Source organism: Macaca thibetana, chromosome 1 (assembly GCF_024542745.1).
Source record: "Macaca thibetana thibetana isolate TM-01 chromosome 1, ASM2454274v1, whole genome shotgun sequence".
Lineage (NCBI taxonomy): Eukaryota > Metazoa > Chordata > Mammalia > Primates > Cercopithecidae > Macaca > Macaca thibetana.
In genome coordinates, this window is record NC_065578.1 from 83,758,839 (window position 1) to 83,782,314 (window position 23,476).

The 23,476-nt window shown below is 37.0% G+C and overlaps 2 protein-coding genes across 3 annotated transcripts in view; one reads left to right on the forward strand and one right to left on the reverse strand.

The window, feature by feature from the left end:
• Positions 1–207: 207 nt before the first annotated feature.
• On the forward strand, positions 208–18,549 carry RPF1 (ribosome production factor 1 homolog). The gene is made up of 9 exons (XM_050806030.1): positions 208–486; positions 1,924–1,980; positions 4,200–4,280; positions 10,538–10,633; positions 11,211–11,364; positions 16,291–16,373; positions 16,794–16,975; positions 17,156–17,282; positions 18,296–18,549. Exons 1-9 carry the CDS (start codon positions 259–261, stop codon positions 18,335–18,337), a joined length of 1,050 nt encoding a protein of 349 aa, XP_050661987.1. The 5' UTR covers positions 208–258; the 3' UTR covers positions 18,338–18,549.
• A 644-nt stretch (positions 18,550–19,193) lies between these two features.
• GNG5 (G protein subunit gamma 5) overlaps positions 19,194–23,476 on the reverse strand; it is a 547,759-nt gene continuing 543,476 nt past the window's right edge. For both annotated transcript variants that reach the window (XM_050806113.1, XM_050806122.1), the window contains exons 3-4: positions 22,797–22,941; positions 19,194–19,416 (exon numbers count right to left, since the gene is read on the reverse strand). In XM_050806113.1, coding sequence (XP_050662070.1) covers positions 22,816–22,941 — 126 coding nt within the window. In that variant the 3' untranslated portion in view covers positions 19,194–19,416; positions 22,797–22,815. The remainder of the gene's footprint in view (positions 19,417–22,796; positions 22,942–23,476) is intronic.

Sequence of the window (23,476 nt, forward strand, 5' to 3'; positions counted from 1 at the left end):
TTATCGTTCCATTATTTTGAGGGCTGGGCACATTGATGTGCAAGGAGTGCCCAAACTCATCATCTCACTCTTTATACAGCTGAGCAAACTGCTAAAGTTTCCTCAAGCCTCAGCTTTACTATTTTCTTAAATGGCTAAAACTCACAAAAGCCGTCTACAGTTTTAAATACTTTGCGACCCCGGAAGTAAAAGGTTAAGGAATGGGTTCACAGGAGAACGCTGTTTCCGTTTCCGTACGGAAGCAAAGGAGCCGACACCATGGCGAAAGCCGGAGAAAAGAGCAGCAGCAGCTGGAAGAAAAGTCTGAAACGGAAAGCCGCTGTCGAAGAAATTCAGGAGGCTGCAGGCGCTGGGGATGGGGCGACGGAAAGCGGGGTCCAACCCCCGAAAGCGGCTGCTTTTCCGCCAGGCTTTAGTATTTCGGAGATTAAAAACAAACAGCGGCGACACTTAATGTTCACGCGGTGGAAACAACAGCAGCGGAAGGTACGCGAGGGGCGGGAGCTGCCGGGCGCTTGCGCGATGTTCCTGACGCTTAGGGCGGTCGCGGGGCTCACAGATGTGTATGTCTGCTGGTCTCAAAGTGTACTCTGTGGCTCGGTAGGAAGGATGGTGCCGCGGCCCACGTGTTCTGGTTTCCTCGCCGTGGTTTGGAGACTCTTGGTTCAGCCTTTTGCCTGAGCATCAGGGTGGAAGATTTTCTTGATAGGCTGTTTCCTAGGATGCTGGATTCACAAGGAAAGCTGGAAGGCCTCTTGGCTTAGTAGTGAAAACTACGCCCTCCTGGCCCAGAACGCAAAAGTCTCAGCCCTTTGGCCCTTCTAGGCAGCGTTGGTTAATTTGCAGAATCTGAAATGGAGGCAATACGTAATAAAATCCAAAATATTGCTTCTCTGATTCCTGCAGCAGCTCTTTACCGAAATTAGTACTGTAAAGTTTCTGGTAATTGTATTTGTTCTTTAAGCCTTATCTTTATACGTTTCTGGTAGGTAAACAAACTGAAACGTAAAGGGGTTTAAACGGTTTGCCAAGGTCGCAGTGCCCATTTCTGGTTAAATTGCAGTTGGAAGAAAACGTTTGCTTATTCTTGCACATCATGGAAGTTCACACAATATTCTTATTACGTGTCTGCCTCCTCTTACCGGCCCTTCTGAGGCCCGGGACTGGTTCTTACTCATGTTCAGTGTCAAGGTGCTGTTTGAGTACATACAAGGGGCATTTAACTCATTCTGGTATGCACGTATTGGGGAGGGATGTCCTAGAAGATTTACTGGAGCTATGATTTCTAATCTGAAACCTGGTGGATTGAGGATCAGTAGGTGCTGGAAAAAAAATAATATTTTTTATTTTGTCAACCCTTCTATCTAGAAATCTCCAGGAGAATATATAGATTGACAGTACAAATACAGATAATCCACTTTGCAAGCTCTCACTAAATTTTAAAAGTATATTTTGATGATAAAATATGTAAATAATTGGTGATGGTTTTATGAAAAACAACCTGAAAACTCATCTCCCATTCCTATTTTTAGTGCTTTTCAAGAGAAGCAAGCAGCATAACCGTGGTCGTCTTTAGGATGCAACCAGTTAGGCAAAACACAACGGAGACCACATTTTGTACTTTAATTAATTTGAGACTTTATGGAAAAAGATTAAGCTAGTCAAATTTTAAATGTTCAAACTTGCCAGTTTAGATTTTTTTAAAAGAATCAAGGTCTTTGTTAAAGAAATCTTATTAATTGGCCAGCTCATTTGGCTTACAGTAATTTAGGTAGAAAAATCCATGGCCAGATGCTTATTTCAATAGATTACAAAGATCGCCCAGTTCGAGTATCCATAGCATTAGTAATTTGTAGTTTGAGTATGTGTTTGTGATATAACTGGTTGTTTCTCAATATTGTTCTCTTTTTTTTCACCCTTTAGGAAAAGTTGGCAGCTAAGAAAAAACTTAAAAAAGAAAGAGAGGCTCTTGGTGATAAGGTAAATAAAATTCTTAGCTGTTTGTTTTCTGTCTTATATTAGGGGATCCTTCCTGATATTTAAGTTGAATTACTTTCTTTTAAAATTTATTATTACATATTTCATATGTATGAAGAAATACAAAAGTAATATAATAAACCTCTTTGTATCATTTACCCAGCTTAAGAAATAATGCATTAGCAAAGAATGTTGGAAGCCCCTTGTCGTCGTCTTCATAATTGCTTTTCCCTCCATAGATAACCACTCGTGAAATTTTTGATTATTTTTTCCATGCATTTCTTTTACCTTTACTATGTATGTTTGTGTACCTATACAGTAACACAGTGGTGGTGTTTTGCATGTAACTTTGTGTTTGAGAGGTCAACACAACCTGGGGAAGCTCCTCACGTTAGGCCTGGAGCTTGGCTCTTGTGATGTGAAGCAAAGGTTTTTGGTTAGGCAAGGCTGGGGAAAGGCAGGACAGAGCCTCTTCTGGAGTAGGGTGATAAGGATGTGTTAAGCTTTAGAGCTGGTGCAGAGGATATGAACCTGTGAAAAGTGAGAATGGGGAGTGGGAGGAGGGTGAGGATTATGGCAAAGAAAAGAATGGATAATGCATCAAGAAAGAATTTGGCTATATTTGTGGTACCATAAGAAGTGAAATCTTTATTGAAAAAATTTTTAGACTACTAAATACTCATACATTATTGCATAGCTAAGTTATTTTTATTTTCAGTGTATTTATAATTACTCTAGGTTATGATTTATTTTTGCAAAATTTTGAAAACATTCATGTTTCCCCTCCCATTTCTTAAGATATCAAGTAAGTTACCAAATAAGGGTGTTTGAGAAAGAGAAAAAAATGTAAAGACTGTACACAAACTAAACACTCTACCATTTCATGCATTCTTTGAATAGTATTAGGTTAAACCATAGAAAATTGTCAATAGTAGACTGTTTTGACCTGCAGTATCCTAGTATGTCAAGCATGTTAGTCTCTTTTTAACTCTTTAGTAATCAGTCTATTACAGCAAATTAATGTTATGATCACCATTTGAAAATACCACCATTCTTGCTTTTTGAGATAAAAGATGACTTCTTAAAACTGCTTCCTTTAAAAAAATTATTAAAATGTAATATTTGTTTCTTAGAGTAATAAATGCTAAATAGTTTCAGTTTATGTTTTCTTCATAGCTCTGCTAGTGTATGTATATTTTGAATTAGTTTTAATGTACTCTTACAATTCTGTGCTCTACTTTATAACAGTTCATTTACACCATTTCTTGGTCTAAGCTGAGTATGCATGATTGCTGATCCTAACAGTATTCCATAATGTTGATGTACTATAGTATGTTTAGTCATTACCTTGATGTTGAACATTTGCCCTGTTTGCTGTTTATTTTCATTATAAATAGGGATACTACATATTTTGTATAAATTTTTCCCCCATTTACATTCCTGAACATAAATACCCCAAAATAAAATTACTAGGTCAACGGATAACAACTAGACTTTCATTAAATATTTCTGAGTAGCTTCCCGAAAGTATTGGAACAGTCATGTACAGATGTCATTTGTTATTTTTCTCCCTTTTTTTTTTTTTGTTTGAGGTGGAGTCTTGCGCTGTCGCCCAGGCTGGAGTGCTGGAGTGCAGTGGCATGATCTCGACTCACTGCAAGCTCCGCCTCCCGGGTTCACACCATTCTCCTGCCTCAGCCTCCCGAGTAGCTGGGACCACAGGGGCCCACCCCTACGCCCGGCTAATTTTTTGTATTTTTTAGTAGAGACGGGGTTTCACCGTGTTAGCCAGGATGGTCTCGATCTCCTGACCTCGTGATCCGCCCGCCTCGGCCTCCCAGAAGTGCTGGGATTACAGGCATGAGCCACCATGCCCGGCCTATTTTTTTCTTTTATTTTTCTCCTGTTTGATATGTTTTCCCCTAATAGATAATTATCTCGATCCCTATTTCTTCTCCTTGTTATTTCTGCACAGTTTTAAGCCGTTTCATTTAGTGTTGGCCATTCTTCTAGTATGTGTGTGTCTCTGCCCAGATTGTTAAAAAAAAAAAAAAAAGCCTCTTATTCAATATTGTTATTAGGATTGATGTAACAATAGAAGTGAATTGATCTGAGGAACAGATTGAGTTTGGGATTATTTGTAGCTTTCTGTTGTTTTTCCCCAACTGTAATATAATTAATGTAAAATCCTTCTAAAATGTAATCCTTTCTCTTTTACTTAGGCTCCACCAAAGCCTGTACCCAAGACCATTGACAACCAGCGAGTGTATGATGAAACCACGGTAGACCCTAATGATGAAGAGGTAATGTTAGAAGTCTTAAATTAGTTTGAATGATCACACATAATTGATAAATTATATATTTTTATGTTGATATTTAAAGTGCTGGCTGGCGAAGTTGTGTAATGGACTGGTTCAGCTAAAATGCTGGCATATTATCTTATTATTTGGTGTAGATTTTCTCATAATTGATTTCCCAATAATGCTATAGACAAATTAAGTAAATATTTACTTTCTAGTAATCTATTTTATGTCTAGGTAAACTTTTACATTTGTCATATAATCCCTGACTAGTATTTTGGATGGGTTTTTTTGTTTTTTTATTTTGTTGAGACAGAGTCTTGCTCTGTCACCCACGCTGGAGTGCAGTGGTGTGATCTCGGCTCACTGCACCCTCTGCCTTAACCTCCTGAGTAGATGGGATTACAGGCACCTGCCACCACGCCTGGCTAATTTTTGTATTTTTAGTACAGATGGGGTTTCACCATGTTGGTCAGGCTGGTCTCGAATTCCTGACCACAGGTGATCCGCCCATCTTGACCTCCAAAAGTGCTGGGATTACAGGCGTGAGCCACCGCGCCTGGCGTGGTAGTTTTAAAAGAATTCCTCGTACTATAGACTTCTGCAGTATTTATTAGACATTTTGATACCTAAGAATAACATTTGATGCTATTTTTTGTATTCTCATAAATCTTAGTTTCGAGATAATCTTTAACTTTGCACATTCTCCTTAGATAGTTTGCAACAGTGCAGTAAAAGAAGCAAGATTTTAAAACTGTATTTTTTAAAGTTTCGTAAAGGAAACTTGGTTTGGAATGTCTGTTTGCTTTGCAATAGTGCTGCTATCAACATTCTTTCACATATCTCCTGGTATAGTCATTCACTGATTTCTGTCCTTCTTTCAGCAAATGTTTATGGATTCACCTGCACTGTATTGGGATCTGTTTTAGGGATTTGAGATCCATCAGTACACAGAATACTCACACACACACACACACACACACACACACACAACTTCTACCCACCCAGAGCTTACATTCTAGGAAGGGAGACAAACAGTCAACATAATGAAATAAATAAATTAGACATATGTTAGCCAGTGATAGGTTACTAAAGGAAAACAGGATAAAGAAGATTCAGGACTACCGGAGTAGAGAGGGTTTGCAATTTTATGTAAGTAAGGTGTTTGTGTGTGTATGCATTTTAATTTATTTTGACATTTCAGACTTCATAGAAAAGTAGGAATTTGTACATACCCTTCACCCAGACTTCCTAAATATTCCCTCTTAAATGAGAGTAAGTGGCAGACATGGTGCCCCTTTATTCCTGTGTATCTCATTTTGTTTATTAGCACACTTAGCAAAATCAGACAGTTAACACTGGTATACATTATTATCTGTTCTATAGATCTTACTCAGATGTCACTAGCTGTTCCAATAATGTCCTTTCTAGCAAAAGAAAAGTCCCAGGTCATACGTTCCATTGTAATTACCTTTAATTTCCTTAAATTTAGAACAGTTTCTCAGTCGTTTGCTTTTTTGTGACATTGAGATTTTTTGAATAGTACAGACCAGATATTCTGTAGACTGTACCTTAATGTGAGTTCGCCTGGGGTTTCCTCTGATTATATTCAGTTTATGTACTTTTGACAGAAATACAGGTGGAGTGTCCCTTGCCTGAAATGCTTGGGACCAGAAGTGTTTTTTTATTTTTTTTTCTCCGAGATGGAGATTTCCTCTGTTACCCAGGCTGAAGTGCAGTGGCACGATCTCAGCTCACTGCAACCTCTGTCTCCCAGGTTCAAGCAATTCTCCTGCCTCAGCCTCCCAAATAGCAAGGATTACAGGCACCCAGCTAATTTTTGTATTTTTAGTAGAGACAGGGTTTCACCATATTGGCCAGGCTGGTCTCAAACTCCTAACCTCGTGATCCACCCACCTCAGCCTCCCAAAGTGCTGGGATTACAGGCATGAGCCACCACCCCCGGCCGGACCAGAAGTCTTTTTGGATTTCAGATTTTGGAATATTTGTGATAGATAGTGAGGTATCTTGATGATTGGACCCAAGTCTGAACAGAGCATTTATTTATGTTTTGTATACATCTTATGCACATAGCCTAAAGGTAACTTTTTTTATTTTTGGTGATGGAGTCGCTCTGTTGCCCAGGCTGGAGTGCAGTGGTGCAGTCTCTGCCCACTGCAACCTCTGCCTCCCTAGTTCAAGCAATTCTGCCTCCAGAAAAGCTGGGACTATAGGCTCACGCCACCATGCCCAGCTAATTTTTTGTATTTTAGTAGAGATAGGGTTTCACCATGTTGCCCAGGCTGGTCTTGAACTCCTGAGCTCAGGCGATCCTCCCACCTTGGCCTCCCAAAGTGTTAGGATTACAGGCATGAGCCACCCCGTCCGGCCTAAAGGTAACTTTTATACAATATTTTTAATGATTCTGTGCATGAAACAAACTTTTGACTGTGACCCCATCACATGAGGTCAGGTGTGGAATTCCCCACTTGTGGTGCCATGTTGGTGCTTTATCAAAAAGTTTTGAATTTTGGAATATTTCAGGTTTTGGGTTTTTTAATTAGGGAGGCTCGACCTCTGCCATGAACGTTACGTTAAGTCCTTTTTCAGTACTTCTTATCAAGAGTCACTTGATGATTTTCTCCTACTGATTATGTTTACCTTGATCACTTGGTTAAAGTGGTGCCTGCCAGGTTTCTTCACTCTGAATTTAATGTTTTTCCCTTTGTATGATAATTAATAAGTATTTGGGGAGGAGATACTTGAATGTTACTCCTCAACTTACACTCATTGTAGATCATTTTTTCCAGTTTGATAAGTGAGAAATTGTATATCACTATAGTTTTAATTTGCAGTTCTCATTTTGAATGAGGTTGAACATCTTTTCATATTTTTTCCCCTTTGATCAATTGATTGTGTCTCTTGCCCATTTTTCTACTGTGTAGTGATTTTTTATACAGGATAGTCAGGGTGGGCTTTATTGAGAAATTGACCTTTTAGCAAAGACTTGAAGGATGTGAGGAAATTTAGCCATCCTTGGGCAAAAGGAACCCCAGAGAGAACACCCAGTGCACAAGCTCCAAGGCAGGAGTGTATCGAATATGCTTTTTAAGAATAACAAGAAGGCCATTGTGGCTGAAATTAAGCAAACAAAGGGAGAGGATTGTAGAAGAGGTCCTAGGAAAGTATGATAAAGAGGAAAGACCAGATCAGTGACTTTGTTGGCCAGTATGAGGACTTTGGTTTTATACTTAGTGAAATGAGGAGCCATTGGATGGGTTGAATAGAAGAATGATGTGATCAGACTTAATTTTTAAAAGTAGTTAGCTGCTTTACTGAGAATATAACTGGAGAGGTAAGTAGAATAATTAGGAAGCTACTAAACAAATCCAGGAAAGAAATGATGGGCTTTCATCATGACCTGGGCCAGGGTAGTTACGATGAAAGGGGTGAGAATTGATCTGATTCTAAATATTTTTTCCCCTGGGTATATTTTGAAATCAGAGCTGCTTCAATTTCCTGACAAATTGGATGTGGAATTTCAGAGAAATCGAGGATTCAAAGATGGTATTAAGGTTTTAGACTGAGCAAATTAGAAGGATGAAATGGTCATTGACTAGATGTGGAAGACTGAGTGAAGGAGATTTAAGGGGAAATCAAGAGTTCAGGACTCTTCAGAGTTTTTAGAAGAGATGTCAAGCAGGTAGTTGGGATATGAGCTTGGAATTCAGGGAAGAGGTCTTGACTGGAAATAAATTTGGGGATAACAGGCATATAGAGGGTATGTATACATAAAGGTTTCCCTAGAATATTTACCTACAGTAGGATAATTTTGAGTCATGAGAATGTGTAAATGTTTAACTTTACATGATTATACCAAAATATTTTTCAAAGCAGTGGTTGTACCATTTTATACTTTTGTGGTACAAGAGTAGTAGTGTTCCTGCTCATCCACATTCTAACCAACTCCTGGTATGTTCAGACTAATGATAAAAGGCTGTCTCATTGAGGTTTGAATTTGTATTTCCTTGTTTTCTAATGTTGAGCGTCGTTTAATATAAGTTGTTTTCTTTAGAGATAAAACACGTCTTTTGCCCAGTTTTCTATCATGTAGTGTATTTTGATCATTTGTGGAACTTCTCTATATAATTTGGATACCAATCCTTTATACATATTAAAGGCATCTTCCAATTCATGGATTCTCTTTTTATTTTCTATGGTGTCTTTTGAGGACGAGGACCAGAAGTTCTTGATATAGTTGAATTTTTGAAATTTTTAGCATTTAAAGCTTTTTATGTCATATTTAAGAAACTGTTCTCTTTCCTGTAATCCTAAGTTACTTTTTCTTTCTTTCTAAAACAATTAAAGAGTTGTCTCTCATGTTTATTTACTTAATTGTTAGGAATTGTTTTCTGTTTGGTGTGAGAATGGAAACCAGTTACTTTCCTTCCTGTCTTTCACCCCAGCCTGTCCTTTTGTGCATATATATATATATATATATATATATACACGTATATATATATATATATATATATAGTTTATCCAGTACCATTTTTGGAGTAGTGCAGCCTTTCCACACAATGAATTGTAATGCCAAGTTATATATCAAATATCTATATATGCTTGGTCTTTTTCTGGGCTATTTGCTTGGCCAGTTTGTCACTGCATCATTACTTTCTTAATTAGCTTCATAATAAGTCTTAATATCTGTAAGTGCAAGATGCTTCTTTCACTCCTGCCCGTAAATACCCTCTCTTCAGATATGTTTTGGCTTTTCCTAGGCCTTTGCTCCTCCATATAAATTATAAATGGTACAAAAATCAGATCAATTTAGGGATATATATATCCTCCAAATTGGGGATACATATGTATATATATAATATATATTTCTTAGGTCTTCTTTAAATAGTGAAACGTATTTCATGAATTTCATAGTTCTCTTCATGCAAGTTGACCCATAAATCTTCCTAGAGCTATTCCTGGGTATCTTACGGTTTTTGTTGGTGTAAACTGCATGTCTTTGAAAATTGTTTTGGTTGCCAATTTATAAAAATGCAGTGGATTTTTGAGTAGTGATCTTCTAACCAGTAGCCTACCTAAATTCATTTCTAATTTGTTGGGATATTGTTTTCATTTTTCTGTTTTAGATAATCATTTCTGCAAATGACAGTTTTCTTATTTTGACCTGTTTTTCTCCCACTTTTGTGCCTTCTAGAACTTCTAGCTTAATGTCAAATAAATAGAAAAATCAATAGTGCCATCTTTGCCACATTCCTGATTTTCAAAAGAATATTTCCAATGCATCATCATTAATATTTGTGTCACTAATGATAGATTATTAAGAGTTAAGGGTTAAGTAAATTTTATTCTTAGGCTATTTTTTGTCTTGTTTATCATGAATGAATGTAGAATGTTATTAGATGTTTTCTTTGCAAATATTGAGGTGATTATGTGGCTTTTCTCTTTTATTGCATTAAACATCATAACCAAATTGGGTTTATTCTTTGCTTAGAATTAATTTTATCTGTGTTCATGAGTGAGACTACAATAATGTCCACTTTTCATTCCTCATATTATTTTATTTTGGCTTTTTCTTTTTTAAATCAGTTTTTACCAAGATATCTATTCTCTTAGTCTTTTCTAAGTACTTTCTTCTTGATCCTATTGAATCTTTGTTTTTTGATTCTTTTATATCTCCTTTTATCTTTATTACTTTTTTCTGCTTCCTTTGAGTTGATTCTGTATTTATTTATTTGCTCAATATGTATATTTTCTAATGTGAGCAGGTATAGCCATAAGACTCTTTCAGAGTCTTATACCAAGACCACTTGGGTATATTCCACAAATTTTAAAAGGTACTACTTTCATTATTGTTTAAACCTGAGTGTCTCTTAATGGAAGATTTGTCTTCTCTTAATTTCATTAGTTTTTTTGCTTGGGTTTTTTTTTTTCCTGTGGTTATTATTTTCACCAACCAAGTTGATGACGGAAATGAAAGCAGTTCAAGAGTAAACATATCTCAGTTTCTGCCCTGAAGTGATTTCTGACAGTTTTATTCAGTTTTGTACTTGTATTTTACACAGGAGAAATCCACTCCATCCTCTTCCTGTGTCCATTAATGTCAGTCCTTCCTGGTCTGTCTTTAAATCCCCTATCAGCTAGGTACTCAGTGTTCAGCAGTCCTGCTGAAGCTACTTTTAGAATTCTGGCCCAGTAGAATATTTGTTTGATGTAAAATTATCCTTCTTCTCTGTTCTCAGGTTGCTTATGATGAATCTACAGATGAATTTGCTTCTTACTTCAACAAACAGACTTCTCCCAAGATTCTCATCACAACATCAGATAGACCTCATGGGGTAAACACATTGATTAATTTAGTTCTTGAATTCTTAATTTTCTTATTAGTTCTATTTAAAGTACTCTGTTCAGAAGAGTTAAACCTTTAGTTAACTGCCTTAAAGAATGCCTGTGAATAAGTAAATAAAACGTAGCAGTGGTGATATGATGTAGGTTTACTAAATTTGATTCTTCAGGATAGGATTTCTCAACCTCAGCATTGTTAACATTTTAGCTGGAGAATTCTTTGTTATCGTGAGCCATCCTGTTCATTATAGGATGTTTACCAGCTTCCCTGGCCTCTATGCATTAGGTGCCAGTAGCAACCACACACCACTACCACTACCACCAGTCATAACCATCAAAAATGTCTCCAGATATTGCCAAATGTGTCCCCTGATGGAGCAGAATTGCCCCTAATTGAGAACCACTGCTTTAGGATGATCAGCCTTTGATAAAAGAGGCGACATTATTCCAGTTTCATGCTTTCCTCAGTGTTGCTATTAATCATAATAATTGTTATTTCTTTCCTTATGTATCACATAAGATTTTTATTTTTTCAAAAAGTATTCAAAATTTTGTTATTTTGTTTTGCAGAGAACAGTACGACTCTGTGAACAGCTCTCCACAGTTATACCAAACTCACATGTTTATTACAGAAGAGGACTGGCTCTGAAAAAAATTATTCCTCAGTGCATCGCAAGAGAGTTCACAGACCTGATTGTTATTAATGAAGATCGCAAAACCCCAAGTATCCTTTTTTTTTTAAGGAGGTTTTCCTGTCCTCTCCCTCAACCCCCTTAAAAATATATTTAAAAGAATAAGGAAATATTGCCTATAACTTTCAGAAAATAATTTTTTTATCAGAAAATTATATCTCTTTCCAAGAATCTATAAACTGATTTTTCCTTTGTATTCACCAAACATTTATCAGGCACATGCTATAGCCAAGAGATCATTTTAACCCTTAGTAAAAGATGCAGAGATAAAACGAGACAACCTTCAGGAAATTCATAGGTGGAGTAAATGGATATGTAAACTGACAAAATATAGTGTGGATGGTACAATTAAACAGAGAAATGCAGGAGAGAGTGGGGACCCTGTGATTGGTACAAAGTCTGCCCTGGGAGGAAGGACTTCCTGTAGAAAGAGATGCTGAAGCTGGATCTAGATGGACGAGGGTGAAGCAGGGGAATGAGGCAGAGAAAAGCGCTCAGTGCAGAGGGACAACCATTTGGAAAGAGAGGGAGGAAAGGGCTGACCTAGTTGGGGATCTGCATATGGTTTGTTATGGCTAGATTTTACGTTGCCAGAGGTGGTGTCGCAGGATTCAGTTTTTGAGGTAGAGTCTTGGGCCCATGTTATGTGTTCCAGTCTAAACTTTTCTGTGAGTCTCAGATCTGAGATGAATGTGTCACCTGAACCCAAGGTATTTCTTCCTATTGAGATAAGAGACTTCATAAAGGATATGTAGGTTTGTTGTTATTGTTGCTATTGTTTTATTTACTTATTGAATGATGGCTGTGAGTTCAGTAGCTTTACAGATGACCAATTGAATGAGTCATCTTTATGATTTTTAATTTCATTAAAATTATAAAGAATTTACAAAAAAAAAAAAACAGGGACAAAACTTTCTGTGGTGCCAGAATAACATTTTATTTCTAATATCAGTGAACACTGTTGTTTTTAAATTAGTGGCTTAAAAGGCTGTTTTTTAAAAATCTAACTTTTATGATTTTTATTGTTTTCAATATAACTTACTTTATCCACTTGTTCTAGTAGCTTTCCAGAAACTAAAATAAACTATAACAAGCTTCGTAATGTGTTTTGTTGGCCATATTATAATTTGGTTTATCAGATTAATGTATCAAATATCTGAAATCTCTTGAATACTTAACTACTCCAGAAAAAATTTGTTTTTAAGGTAGTTGCTACCTCTTTTTCTTTTTTTAAACTGCCTCCACAAAGTGGTAAGGTCTGTTTTCCTCTTTTTATTTTTGGCAGTTAAAAAACAACTGTCATCACTTTGAGGCCGCTAGTAACCCTGCTAAGAAGCAGGCATTCATCAGTTCAGTAAATGTTCTATCCTTATTTTATCCAGGGTGTTTTATATGGTCACACAAATTTCACTTATATCATCTATTGCCTTTAAAAAGTTTACATTTTCTGGCTGGGCGTGGTGGCTCACACCTGTAGTCCCAGCACTTTGGGAGGCCTAGGCCAGCAGATTGCTTGAGGTCAGGAGTTTGAGACCAGCCTGGCCAACATGGCAAAATCGCGTCTCTACTAAAAATACGAAAATTAGCTGGGCGTGGTGGCACATGCCTGTAATCCCAGCTACTTGGGAGGCTGAGGCACTAGAATTACTTGAACCCGGGAGGCAAAGGTTGCCATGAGCCAAGGTGGTGCCCACTGCACTCCAGCCTCGGTGACAGGACAAGACTGTCAAAAAAAAAAATAGTGGTGATTCCTGGAGACTTAGCATGGGTTCAGGAATAAAAATCACAACTCCTAATGATGACACATGGCGGAAAAGCTGAAAAAACAGGATTTAGCCTGTGGGAAAGTAGATTCTAGGAACATGGCATCTTTCTAAACACATTGGAGGGGCTACTGTATGAAAGAGTAGTGCTGAATGGTGGAAGTAAAGGGATATACTTTTTTGACTTATTCTAAAATAGAACTTCATCAGCTGTCTAAACTGTAGAAACCTACTAGTGGCTTTGAGTCAGGGCAGCTGTTTTATCAAATACAGATTCCGTTATTTGCTACTTTGGTGATTTTAGTCAAGTTTCTTAGCCACTCAGTTTCCTCATTTTTTAAATGTAGGAAATAATAACTATCTTTAGAGTTCCCACAAGATCACATTAAATGTATTGTTTATAAAGCATAGTGTCTGGTAGTGCCATGTGGTAGTCATTTTAGTAAACGTGGTATAGTGAGAAGCATGTAAGCTTTATCTTTACAGACCTACATCCTGTATTCATTATTTCTACATGGGGAACTACTGGCATTTGAGGTAGGGTAATTATTTGTGCTACACTCTTGGCAGCTTGTAAGATGGTTTGCATTCCTGGCCTTTGGATTCTAAATACCAGTAACACCTCAGTCATCCTGACAAACAAAATGCCTCTGTACATTTCCAAATGTGAGCAGCTGTCAGCCAAGGGCTTAAGCTAGGTGCAGACCCACCCTGGTTGAGATGTGCAGTTGCCTTGGTGTGATTTACTTAGGCTAATTTACTTGACCCTCTTCAGCCTCTTTTCCTCATTACTGAAATAGGCATGATGACTCCTGTTTTGCGTGATTTGTGTTAGGGATTAGCAGTAATGTAAATAAAGCCTCTTGCACAATGCAGGTACACAGGAAAAGAAGTTATTTAGAAACTGGTAAGTTTGGATTTTGTACTTTGCTTTTGACACCACAATTTAGTGGGAATGTTCTAGAAAGGATTTAAGCCTTGATTTGGGGGTTGGAAGAAATGACTTTTATATCTCCTAGACCCCTTAATAAATACTTTTGGCTGTATTTCATGAAGTTTAACCTGTGGTGAATCTTTTAAAATGATAGAATTCAAACGTTTGCTGAAAAATCTGCCTGCAGTCCCAGCACTTCGGGAGGCTAAGGCAGGTGTATCGCTTGAGACCAGCCTGGGCAAGATGGCAAAACCCTGTCTCTACAAAAATTAGCTGGGCATGATGGCATGCCTGTAGTCCCATTTACTCGGGAGGTTGAGGTGGGAAGATTACTCCAGCCCGAGAGGTTGAGGCTGCAGTGACCCATGGTCGTGCCATTGCACTTCAGCCTAGACTGCAGAGTGAGACTGTCTCAAAAAAAAGAAAAAAATTCCCATCCCTACCTAAGTGTTAGCAGATTAGTTGGGAAGAAAGGTGTTTTCCTTACTGTAACTCAAATAAGTGATGAGTGCTGTGGTAGCAGTGAGAACTGAGAAGATTTAGATCTTAATTCTGACTGCATAAAAAGGTGACATTTGAAGTAGACCATAATAGATGAGTAAAATGTTGCAGGTATTCAAATTAGCAGAAGCAAAAAATGCATGCTAGGATTAACATATATAGTACATAAGACTGCGAGTGCCTACCAGTTAGGAAACAGCTTGGTGTGGGCATAAATAGGTTGAAAAGGTAATTTGTGGCCACATTATGAATCTCATACCAATGTCTTCTTTCTGTAGATCAGTCTGTGATGAGAGTAGTATGAGATTAGCTACAGCTGTCAAGACTGTGAAGGTATCTAGTTTGTTTTTCACTTAGCACATGAGAAACTATGGTACAGATATAATGAAACAGCTAAGTCCCATAGCTGGTTACTTATAGAACCAAGGCCTAAGTCCAGACTTGATTTTACAATCTGCATTAGGAGATGTACTTGAGATGGTGAGGAAAAAGGTCAGACCAACCACAATACTACTTTAATAATCTAGGTGGAAAATCTTGAGGACCCCACTACGACAGTAAGGGTAAAGAGGATGCTAAGTGAGGAAATTCTGAAGGTAAAAGCAGTTAAGATTTAGTGGGAGAGGAGAAGTTGAAGATACGATAGCTTCTAATCTGGAGGAATGAGTGTTGATGCCATTGTAAAAAGATGGCAACATCTGCTTTGAAAGATACATATTATATGCAGATAGACTTGAAACCATCTGATTCTGGCCTATTTAAGTTGTTGAATCAGATGAAATGTGTTTGAAAATTTCTTTTAAACTAGAAAAGCATAATACAAAGTGAAAGCCCTGTCCATTGCCATTAATATGTCTGCTTGTAATGCCATTAAGCAATAGCCAAGAATTACTCATGAAAAGTAAAGGTGTTTCAAGTGAAGGTCAGGTTGTGCCACAAAAACTTGAAGAACATTATATAGGTAGCAACCTTAGTTTGCAGCACCCAGGACTTCTAGAGTCCTTGGGCTGCTAGTCCTGCTAGTTGTAGGTAGGTGATCTTACATTTCATTTGTAGTTTAGCGTGTCTACATTTCATTTGTAATGTAGTTGTAGGTAGGTGATCTTACATTTCATTTGTAGTTTAGCGTGTGAGGGCATAATTCTCAATTCTCAATTTATGGGAAATGACAATCAGTGAATGGCTATTAATTGGTTAGTTGATTATAATTTGTGGTACAGTAATCCTAAGTAAGGGCTGATCTCTTGCAAAATACTAATAACCTTAATTTCATAGAGGAAAGTTTAGGAGTCTGGTCTCATGGGATGTTATTCAAAGTTGACAGCATATTCTGACCATACAAATGTGTAAAAGTGACATTTTGGGGTTATACATCTTCAGAACATGGAGGTAAAATACTGTATTTGCAGTGTTACATGATTGTAGAATCCCATCCTATTTTACTCCTAAGAGTAGTGGTCAGTTAAAGAGCTTTTTTTCACCTACTTTAGGGTACCTTAACATACCCTATTGAGGGTGATGATTAACTATTACATTGTAAAAGGAGAAAAAAAGGACTACCCTAGTCTATTTTCTTGGAAGATTTTGACTGATTTTGAGCTTTTGATATGGTAGGAAAATGTCACTTCAGAGGAATATGTACATCTGCCTGTTCACTTGGGTACAGATTTTAGGGACCTTTGGATGTAGAGGACTAGTTATTTAAACAATTAGGTTGAGATTACAGAGTTCAATGTGTTTCTCTTAACTTTTATGAACAGATGGACTTATTTTGAGTCACTTGCCAAATGGCCCAACTGCTCATTTCAAAATGAGCAGTGTTCGTCTTCGTAAAGAAATTAAGGTAAGTTTTATACATTCCTTGATTGGCATTGATCTCTCCACAGTATTTGATTAGTAGATGCTGTATCTTATAGCTCTGAATTTATTTTAATAATGGCATTTTTTCTCCTGATTACAGCAGTTTTTTATCTATCAGTTTTCTTGGGAGACTGTGGTGAAGTTACAGCCAGCAGGCAATAGTCTTCATTACTATGAAGCACATTGATTTTCTAATAAGATTTTTTTGTTGTTGCATTCACTGCATATTAATTTTAGATATGTCTTATTTCATGGGTTTGGTAAGCCATCTGTGATAGTTTGTCACTAAAAAACGATAAATTTTGCAAATTTGTCATGTAAATTTTGATATTTGAAATTGCATTGGGAGGTATTGCCAATTAGCTTAGCTCATGGTGATACTTATTTCTCATTATTTTTCTAGAGAAGAGGCAAGGACCCCACAGAACACATACCTGAAATAATTCTGAATAATTTTACAACACGGCTGGGTCATTCAATTGGACGTATGTTTGCATCTCTCTTCCCTCATAATCCTCAATTTATTGGAAGGCAGGTTGCCACATTCCACAATCAACGGGATTATATATTCTTCAGATTTCACAGGTGAGGAAGGTAAACTTGTTGAACTTTGACTTCAATCATGAAATATATTTTCAACATGAACTAATTTTCCAATATATTGTAGCAAGTATCATACAAGATAAAATGAATTATCTTTTGAACCCTGTCATAATGTTAAACAATAGCTTATTCAGATTAATTTAACTCTTTTTGTCTTTGAAGATACATATTCAGGAGTGAAAAGAAAGTGGGAATTCAGGAACTTGGACCACGTTTTACCTTAAAATTAAGGTCTCTTCAGAAAGGAACCTTTGATTCTAAATATGGAGAGTATGAATGGGTCCATAAGGTATGTGCTTATTGTTTAAAAAAACTAAGTAATTTTTAAAGTATGGGATAAGAGGGTGGGGGAGAGAGCATCAGGAATAGCTAATGGATGCTGGGCTTAATACCTAGGTGATGAAAATGATCTGTGCAGCAAACCACTATGGCACATGTTTACCTGCACATCCTGCACATATACCCCTGAAAAAAAAAAAAACTACAATAACTGTGGTTCATCTGAAGTATAAACATCAGTGGTTCTCAAAGTGGTACCAGCACCATTACCTACGAACCTGTCAGGAATGAAAATTCTTTGGCCTGCAGACCTACTGGATCAGCAACTTAGGGGGTGGGGCCCAGCAGCAATCTGCTTATAAGCCTGTGTTATATGTGACTCTATTACATGTTTCTTGAGAACTACTGAGTTTTCTTAGACGTTTAGAGATCATCATCTTAAATCATAAATGAAAACAATGAAAACTTTCAATGTTTTAAAACCATCCTTTTTTTTTTTTTTGAGATGGAGTCTCAGCTCTGTTGCCCAGGCTGGAGTGCAGGGGTGCCATCTCTGCTCACTGCAACCTCCGCCTCCTGGGTTCAAGCTATTCTCCTGCCTCAGCCTCCCGAGTAGCTGGCATTACAAGCGTGCACCACCACACTGGCTAATTTTTTGTATTTTTAGTAGAGACGGTTTCAGTGTGTTAGCCAGGATGGTCTTGATCTCCTGATCCGCCCGCCTCAGCCTCCCAAAGTGCTGGGATTACAGGTGTAAGCCACCGCACCTGGCCTAAAACATCCTTTTCTATCTAGTATAAGCAGTACTTCACTTAGTAACATTTTATTTTAAAATCACACACACACACAAACTGCCAACATCTTTTATATTAGACTGAAGACTGACTATTCAGGGTCTCACGCAAACCCAGTTTTTCAGTGCGTTACCTATAAACTTCTAGGGACGTTAACTTTTACTATTTTACCTGAATTGTTAATTATATTTTTGTTTTCTTCTTCCACTCCCCTGCTTTCCACTTTCAGCCCCGGGAAATGGATACAAGTAGAAGAAAATTCCATTTATAAAAGTACTGAGAGAATAATATCGGATTTTGCTGAACAGGCCTATCTTGAAGTTGGGTAATTTATTTTTGACAGAATACTCTCTTCAAAATGGCATTTGTTGATTTCATAAGCCTCTCACGTTTGGACAAATTACCAAATGCCATGAATTGCCACTGTGTGTTTATGTAGAAAATACAAATAAAATTTATTTTGATGGCTTAGGTTTTCTTAAATTTAGTTATCTTGTTTTTGCGTAACTGTGAATAATTAAGTTGGAATCAAGATTCAGATTAACTTTCCTATTTGCATAGAACACATGAGAGGAATAAAATGGTTGGTAAATATTGGCTAACCCTTGATTTTTACACCAGATGAATCTTGGATTCCCAGTGTCTGGCACAGTTTTAATAACTTAAATGGAGGCCAGGTTTCTGGATGTTTTAACATTCTCTTAAGCCTTCAGAAGGGTAAAAAATTTAAAGCAAAATGATATACTGGGGTTTAAAGCAAAGTTGCAAATTACTGAAGCTAATCTTTGCTTCCTGATTTTGAGGTTTTTGGTTTTTTGTGGCCAGGTTGAGGGGAGCTCTTTTTTACCTCATTACATGGTGCTATAGTACTCCATTCAGGCACTGAAACAAAGTTAACCCTACAAGTAACTCATGCACGGAAACCTGTAGAACTTAACAGCCTCCTCCTGACCTTACAAGAATAAAGGTGTGCGGTTTACCTTTAATTCCCTAGCAGTCTTGCCAGATGTATGGCATAAAGTCATGTAAGAAGAGCAGGTGGAACAAACTGTACAAACTTAACCCCTTCAGGTGTTCAGAACAGATTAATATACTATGTATTTAATACCAATAATAATGCAAAATATAACTTTCATACTAAGTTTTATTGTATGCTGCCGCCAGTGTATATAAAACAATTACCCTTGTGAAACAGAAATTCATGAAAATTCAGAGAGGTAGATGTTAAGGACTGACAAAAGTAGAAGTTTGTATATTATGGCACATGTGTTACAGGGATAAGCTTTTGTACAGGCTTCAAATGTAGCTCTCTGGAATATTCACTGGATCATAAGGAGTGGTTTGGGAAACCTAAGATAGAAAAAAAAAGGTGAGTTAGGGTAAAGTATCAAAGAATATAGTTTTTAATTTTTTTCATGAATAACCTAAGAGAAACAGGATGGGAAGTGCCTATGGTGCAGTAACCAGTAAAATCTTTCCCTTAATTTTCACAACCACTCTGATGTATAAGTCATTCCTGTTTTATAAACAGACTTACAGATTAACTTGCTAAGATTACTGCCAAAATACATTCTGTATATAATAAAAAAAGGTTAATAAAGCTCTCTTAAATCAAGAAAAATCCAAACATCCTTAGAAAAATGAGCAAAAGTATTTAGCAGGGCAGTTTGGCAGAGTCTAGTGAAGTAGAAGATGCAACCACACTTCTAGTTACCTAGATAAACCCAGACATAGAGAAACATGTACAAGGATATTGACTGTATTAGTATTTTAACCACAAAGAACTGAAACACCTAAGTATAACTCCATAAGAGCATGGATAAACGAAGGTTTCTACATATGATGGAATACAAAGCTATAAGTTATGCCTTATGTTTTCTAACCATAAAATATTTCAGTTAAAAGAGTATCAACTAAAAAATTTTAAAAATGAAAGAATATTAAATTTTAAAAAGTGCACTAAAAAATTAAAACATGAGCATACTAACTTTAGGATTATTGATATGGAAAGGTACAAAAGTGTTAATGAGACATTTTGTAACAAAAATGTTGAAGAGGCATAAACAGAATGCTATGAAAAATGTTTAATCCCACCTAAAATAGTAACAAACAAGACTTAGGGCTCAAGGAAAAAGCATTCTCATGCATTCTCATGTTTCTAGTGGAAGGCCAAAGTATTATATTGGCAGGGGATATCAAGTACAACATTGTAAAAATGTTAAATGTTCACTCCTTGACTAATTTTACTTCTAGAAATTTAATAGAGGTACTAAGTATATATATATATAGTTGTTCACCAAAATCTTCACCTCACTGTAACCTCAAATTTTGGAAACTTAAATATTCAATGAAGTATAATTCAATCACAGTACAACCATTAAAGATCTTGTTTACAAAGAATATTTAATGAAATAAGAAATTCATCATTTAAAAAAGGCAGAATGAAAAACAGCAAATACTGATCCTTAAATTTTTTTAGTTAAAACATTTTCATGGCACCCATAAAATGTTTCATACAAAAACTACCTTAATTTTACATGTGTTTCCTCACTGTCAATAAGCCTGTCGTCTTATCTGCATTTTTTGTGCATGCATGTGCTACTGATTAAGTTTTTAATCCTGTATTATTTCTTCTATTTTGTTGCGTGTAAAGAAGGAAAAATTTTAAAAGCTGGAATCTCAAAAAAAAAAAAAAATTCCTCTTAAAAGGAAATACAGGGCTGGGCACGGTGGCTCACGCCTGTAATCCCAGCATTTTGGGAGGCTGAGGCGGGCGGATCACCTGAGGTCAGGAGTTTGAGACCAGCCTGACCAACATGGAGAAACCTGTCTCTACTAAAAATACAAAAATCAGCTGGGTGTGGTGGTGTGCACCTGTAATCCTAGTTACTCAGGAAGCTGAGGCAGGAGCACTTGAACCCGGGAGGCAGAGGTTGCAGTGAGCTGAGACTGCCCCATTGCACTCCAGCGATAAAACTGTATTTATACACATAACTCCAATGTAGATTCTTTACATTCATGCCACTCAGTGTAGGTCTAGTACTATCAGCATCAGTGTAAGTGGGCAGTTGTAAGAAATGCAAGTTGTAGGGACTCAGTTCAGACCTTCTGAATTCGAATTTGCATTTTAACAAATTGATTTGCATATATTCAAGCTTGAGAAGCAATGCTTTGTTGCCCAATTATTCTTCTCCTAGCCCAAATTGCTTCAGATCTTAATATCCACCAAGCTGTTTTCTTATACTGCTGGGATTAATAGACATTATTTTACCTTCTGGGTTCTTACCCCAGCCATATTTTTAAACTTGAGCCATTCATTTAAACACTTATCTGTAGATTCCTATGAACAAACTAATAAAACTATTAACAGCTGCCCAGTATTTTATTCAAATGAAAATAAACCACTCTGTAAAGTGAATACAAGAACTGAGGTTAAAAGAAATCATTAATAAACCATAAAAATATGAAACTTCCAAAAACTACCATGAAGAATTAAATAGTACAAGAAACAAAGAATATTATAATAAACAGTTAAATATGAAAGTGAATTACTTCTTCATGTGCATTTTTGTGCACATGACACCTGTTTTCAAAGGGCTTTTTTTCCCCCGGTATTTCAAAAAACTTAAAACATCTTAACCAATCACTGTATTTACTGGAAACATGTACTTATACAGACTTCCTGGACACTACCAGGTCTACAAAGCTTAATTAAGGAGGGCACAACTATGTAACAAGGTATTTTAGGAAGCAGCTTCCTGGACTTTGGAGAGTCAGAATGTTAGTAAGGGGTGTGTGCCATATACAAAACCTTTTTTTACAAAGTACTATTAGTTTGCCTCTCATAGGTCAATATTGAGTACATTCCCTAACTAAAGTACTAAGAATTTATAAAATGCAGCACCCTTCAGTTACATTTTAAATGATCCAAAACCTTTTTTGTCACATCTCTTAGACTAACATACATTTGTACACATGGCATTTGATCTGGAAGGCACAAATTAATGTACTGAAGCATGCTTTAATAAAGCCAGCAGGGTCTTTAGTTTTTAATTCTCTGAAATTCAGTCCACTGTCTGTTTGCCACCAAGAACTCATATACTGCATTTCCTTCATGTTTTATCTTTAATCCAACAAATGAGAACAAAACATAAAGCCTGTTCTACCTCAGTCCAAACGCCTTTACCACACTGGCTTACTCAATTACATCTGATTTTCTCTTGCATTTCCAATTCCCAATCTTTGCTATACTGCTCTACAGCTGGGTTTAGTTAGAGCAATAACATCAGAGTTAATCCAAATCAGTTGGTAGTACTTTAAGTTATCCCCATAAACAATGCAGTTTTTTTAAAAACTGTCTATAAATATTTGCTAGGTACACAAAACTAGTACTTGGGGACTCCCAAGATGCATATGCCATTAGGCCAATGCTCTAAAAAGTGACAGATGGCTTGTTACAGCAGTGGGATTTTGTAGTAACTCTCCTATACCCTCTTTATGGTTATTAAATCCTCTATTTAACCTTCTTATAGTAAAATAGAAACGATTAGCCTTCATGACTACTAAGTCAGCAAGTTTCATGAATCCTTACTTTCCTTGCAAAACAGAAAAATACTGGAAATGGAGGGCCAAAGGAAAGGGCATGGGATGATCTTTTAAGTGCTGCAAAGAAAGAGAAGACTAGTTATTCCTACAATGTGGGTTTTTGGTTTTAATTTAAGGAAACTTACCTTTGAAAGATTCATTTTACTACAAAAAGGAACAGACTTTCTGGGGCCTGAAGGGATTTGTACTTGAAGATACTCCAGTCAGCAGAGGGTCATGTTGAGCATTCTGCAGACAGAATTGTTTCAAGTCTGCAGCTGCCTGGGAAACCTATACATAACAAAGAGGGGAGGGAAGCGCCAGATGGTGAGAACATTTTAATGACGGTTTTCTCAATCTTTGGAAATACTGTACTTCCAATAAAACAGTACTTCTCTTCTTCAAAAGAAGATACTATATAATAATTGAAGACTTAAGTCATATAGTGAGCTCTTTTTTTTTTTTTTTTTTTTTTTTTTTTTGAGATGGAGTCTCACTCTGTGGCCAGGCTGGAGTGCAGTGGTGCGATCTTGGCTCACTGCAACCTCCCCCTGCTGGATTCAAGCGATTCTCCTGCCTCAGCCTCCTGAGTAGCTGGGACTACAGGCACCTGCCACCACATCCAGCTAATTTTTGTATTTGTAGTGGAGACGGGGTTTCACCATGTTGGCCAGGATGGTCTCGATCTCTTGACCTTGTGATCTGCCCACATTGGCCTCCCAAAGTGCGAGATTACAGGCGTGAGCCACCGCACCCAGCCTAGTGAGCTCTTAATACTTAAAACCAATGCTTGTAAATAAGACTGATTTAAAGTATGTTTTCTTTT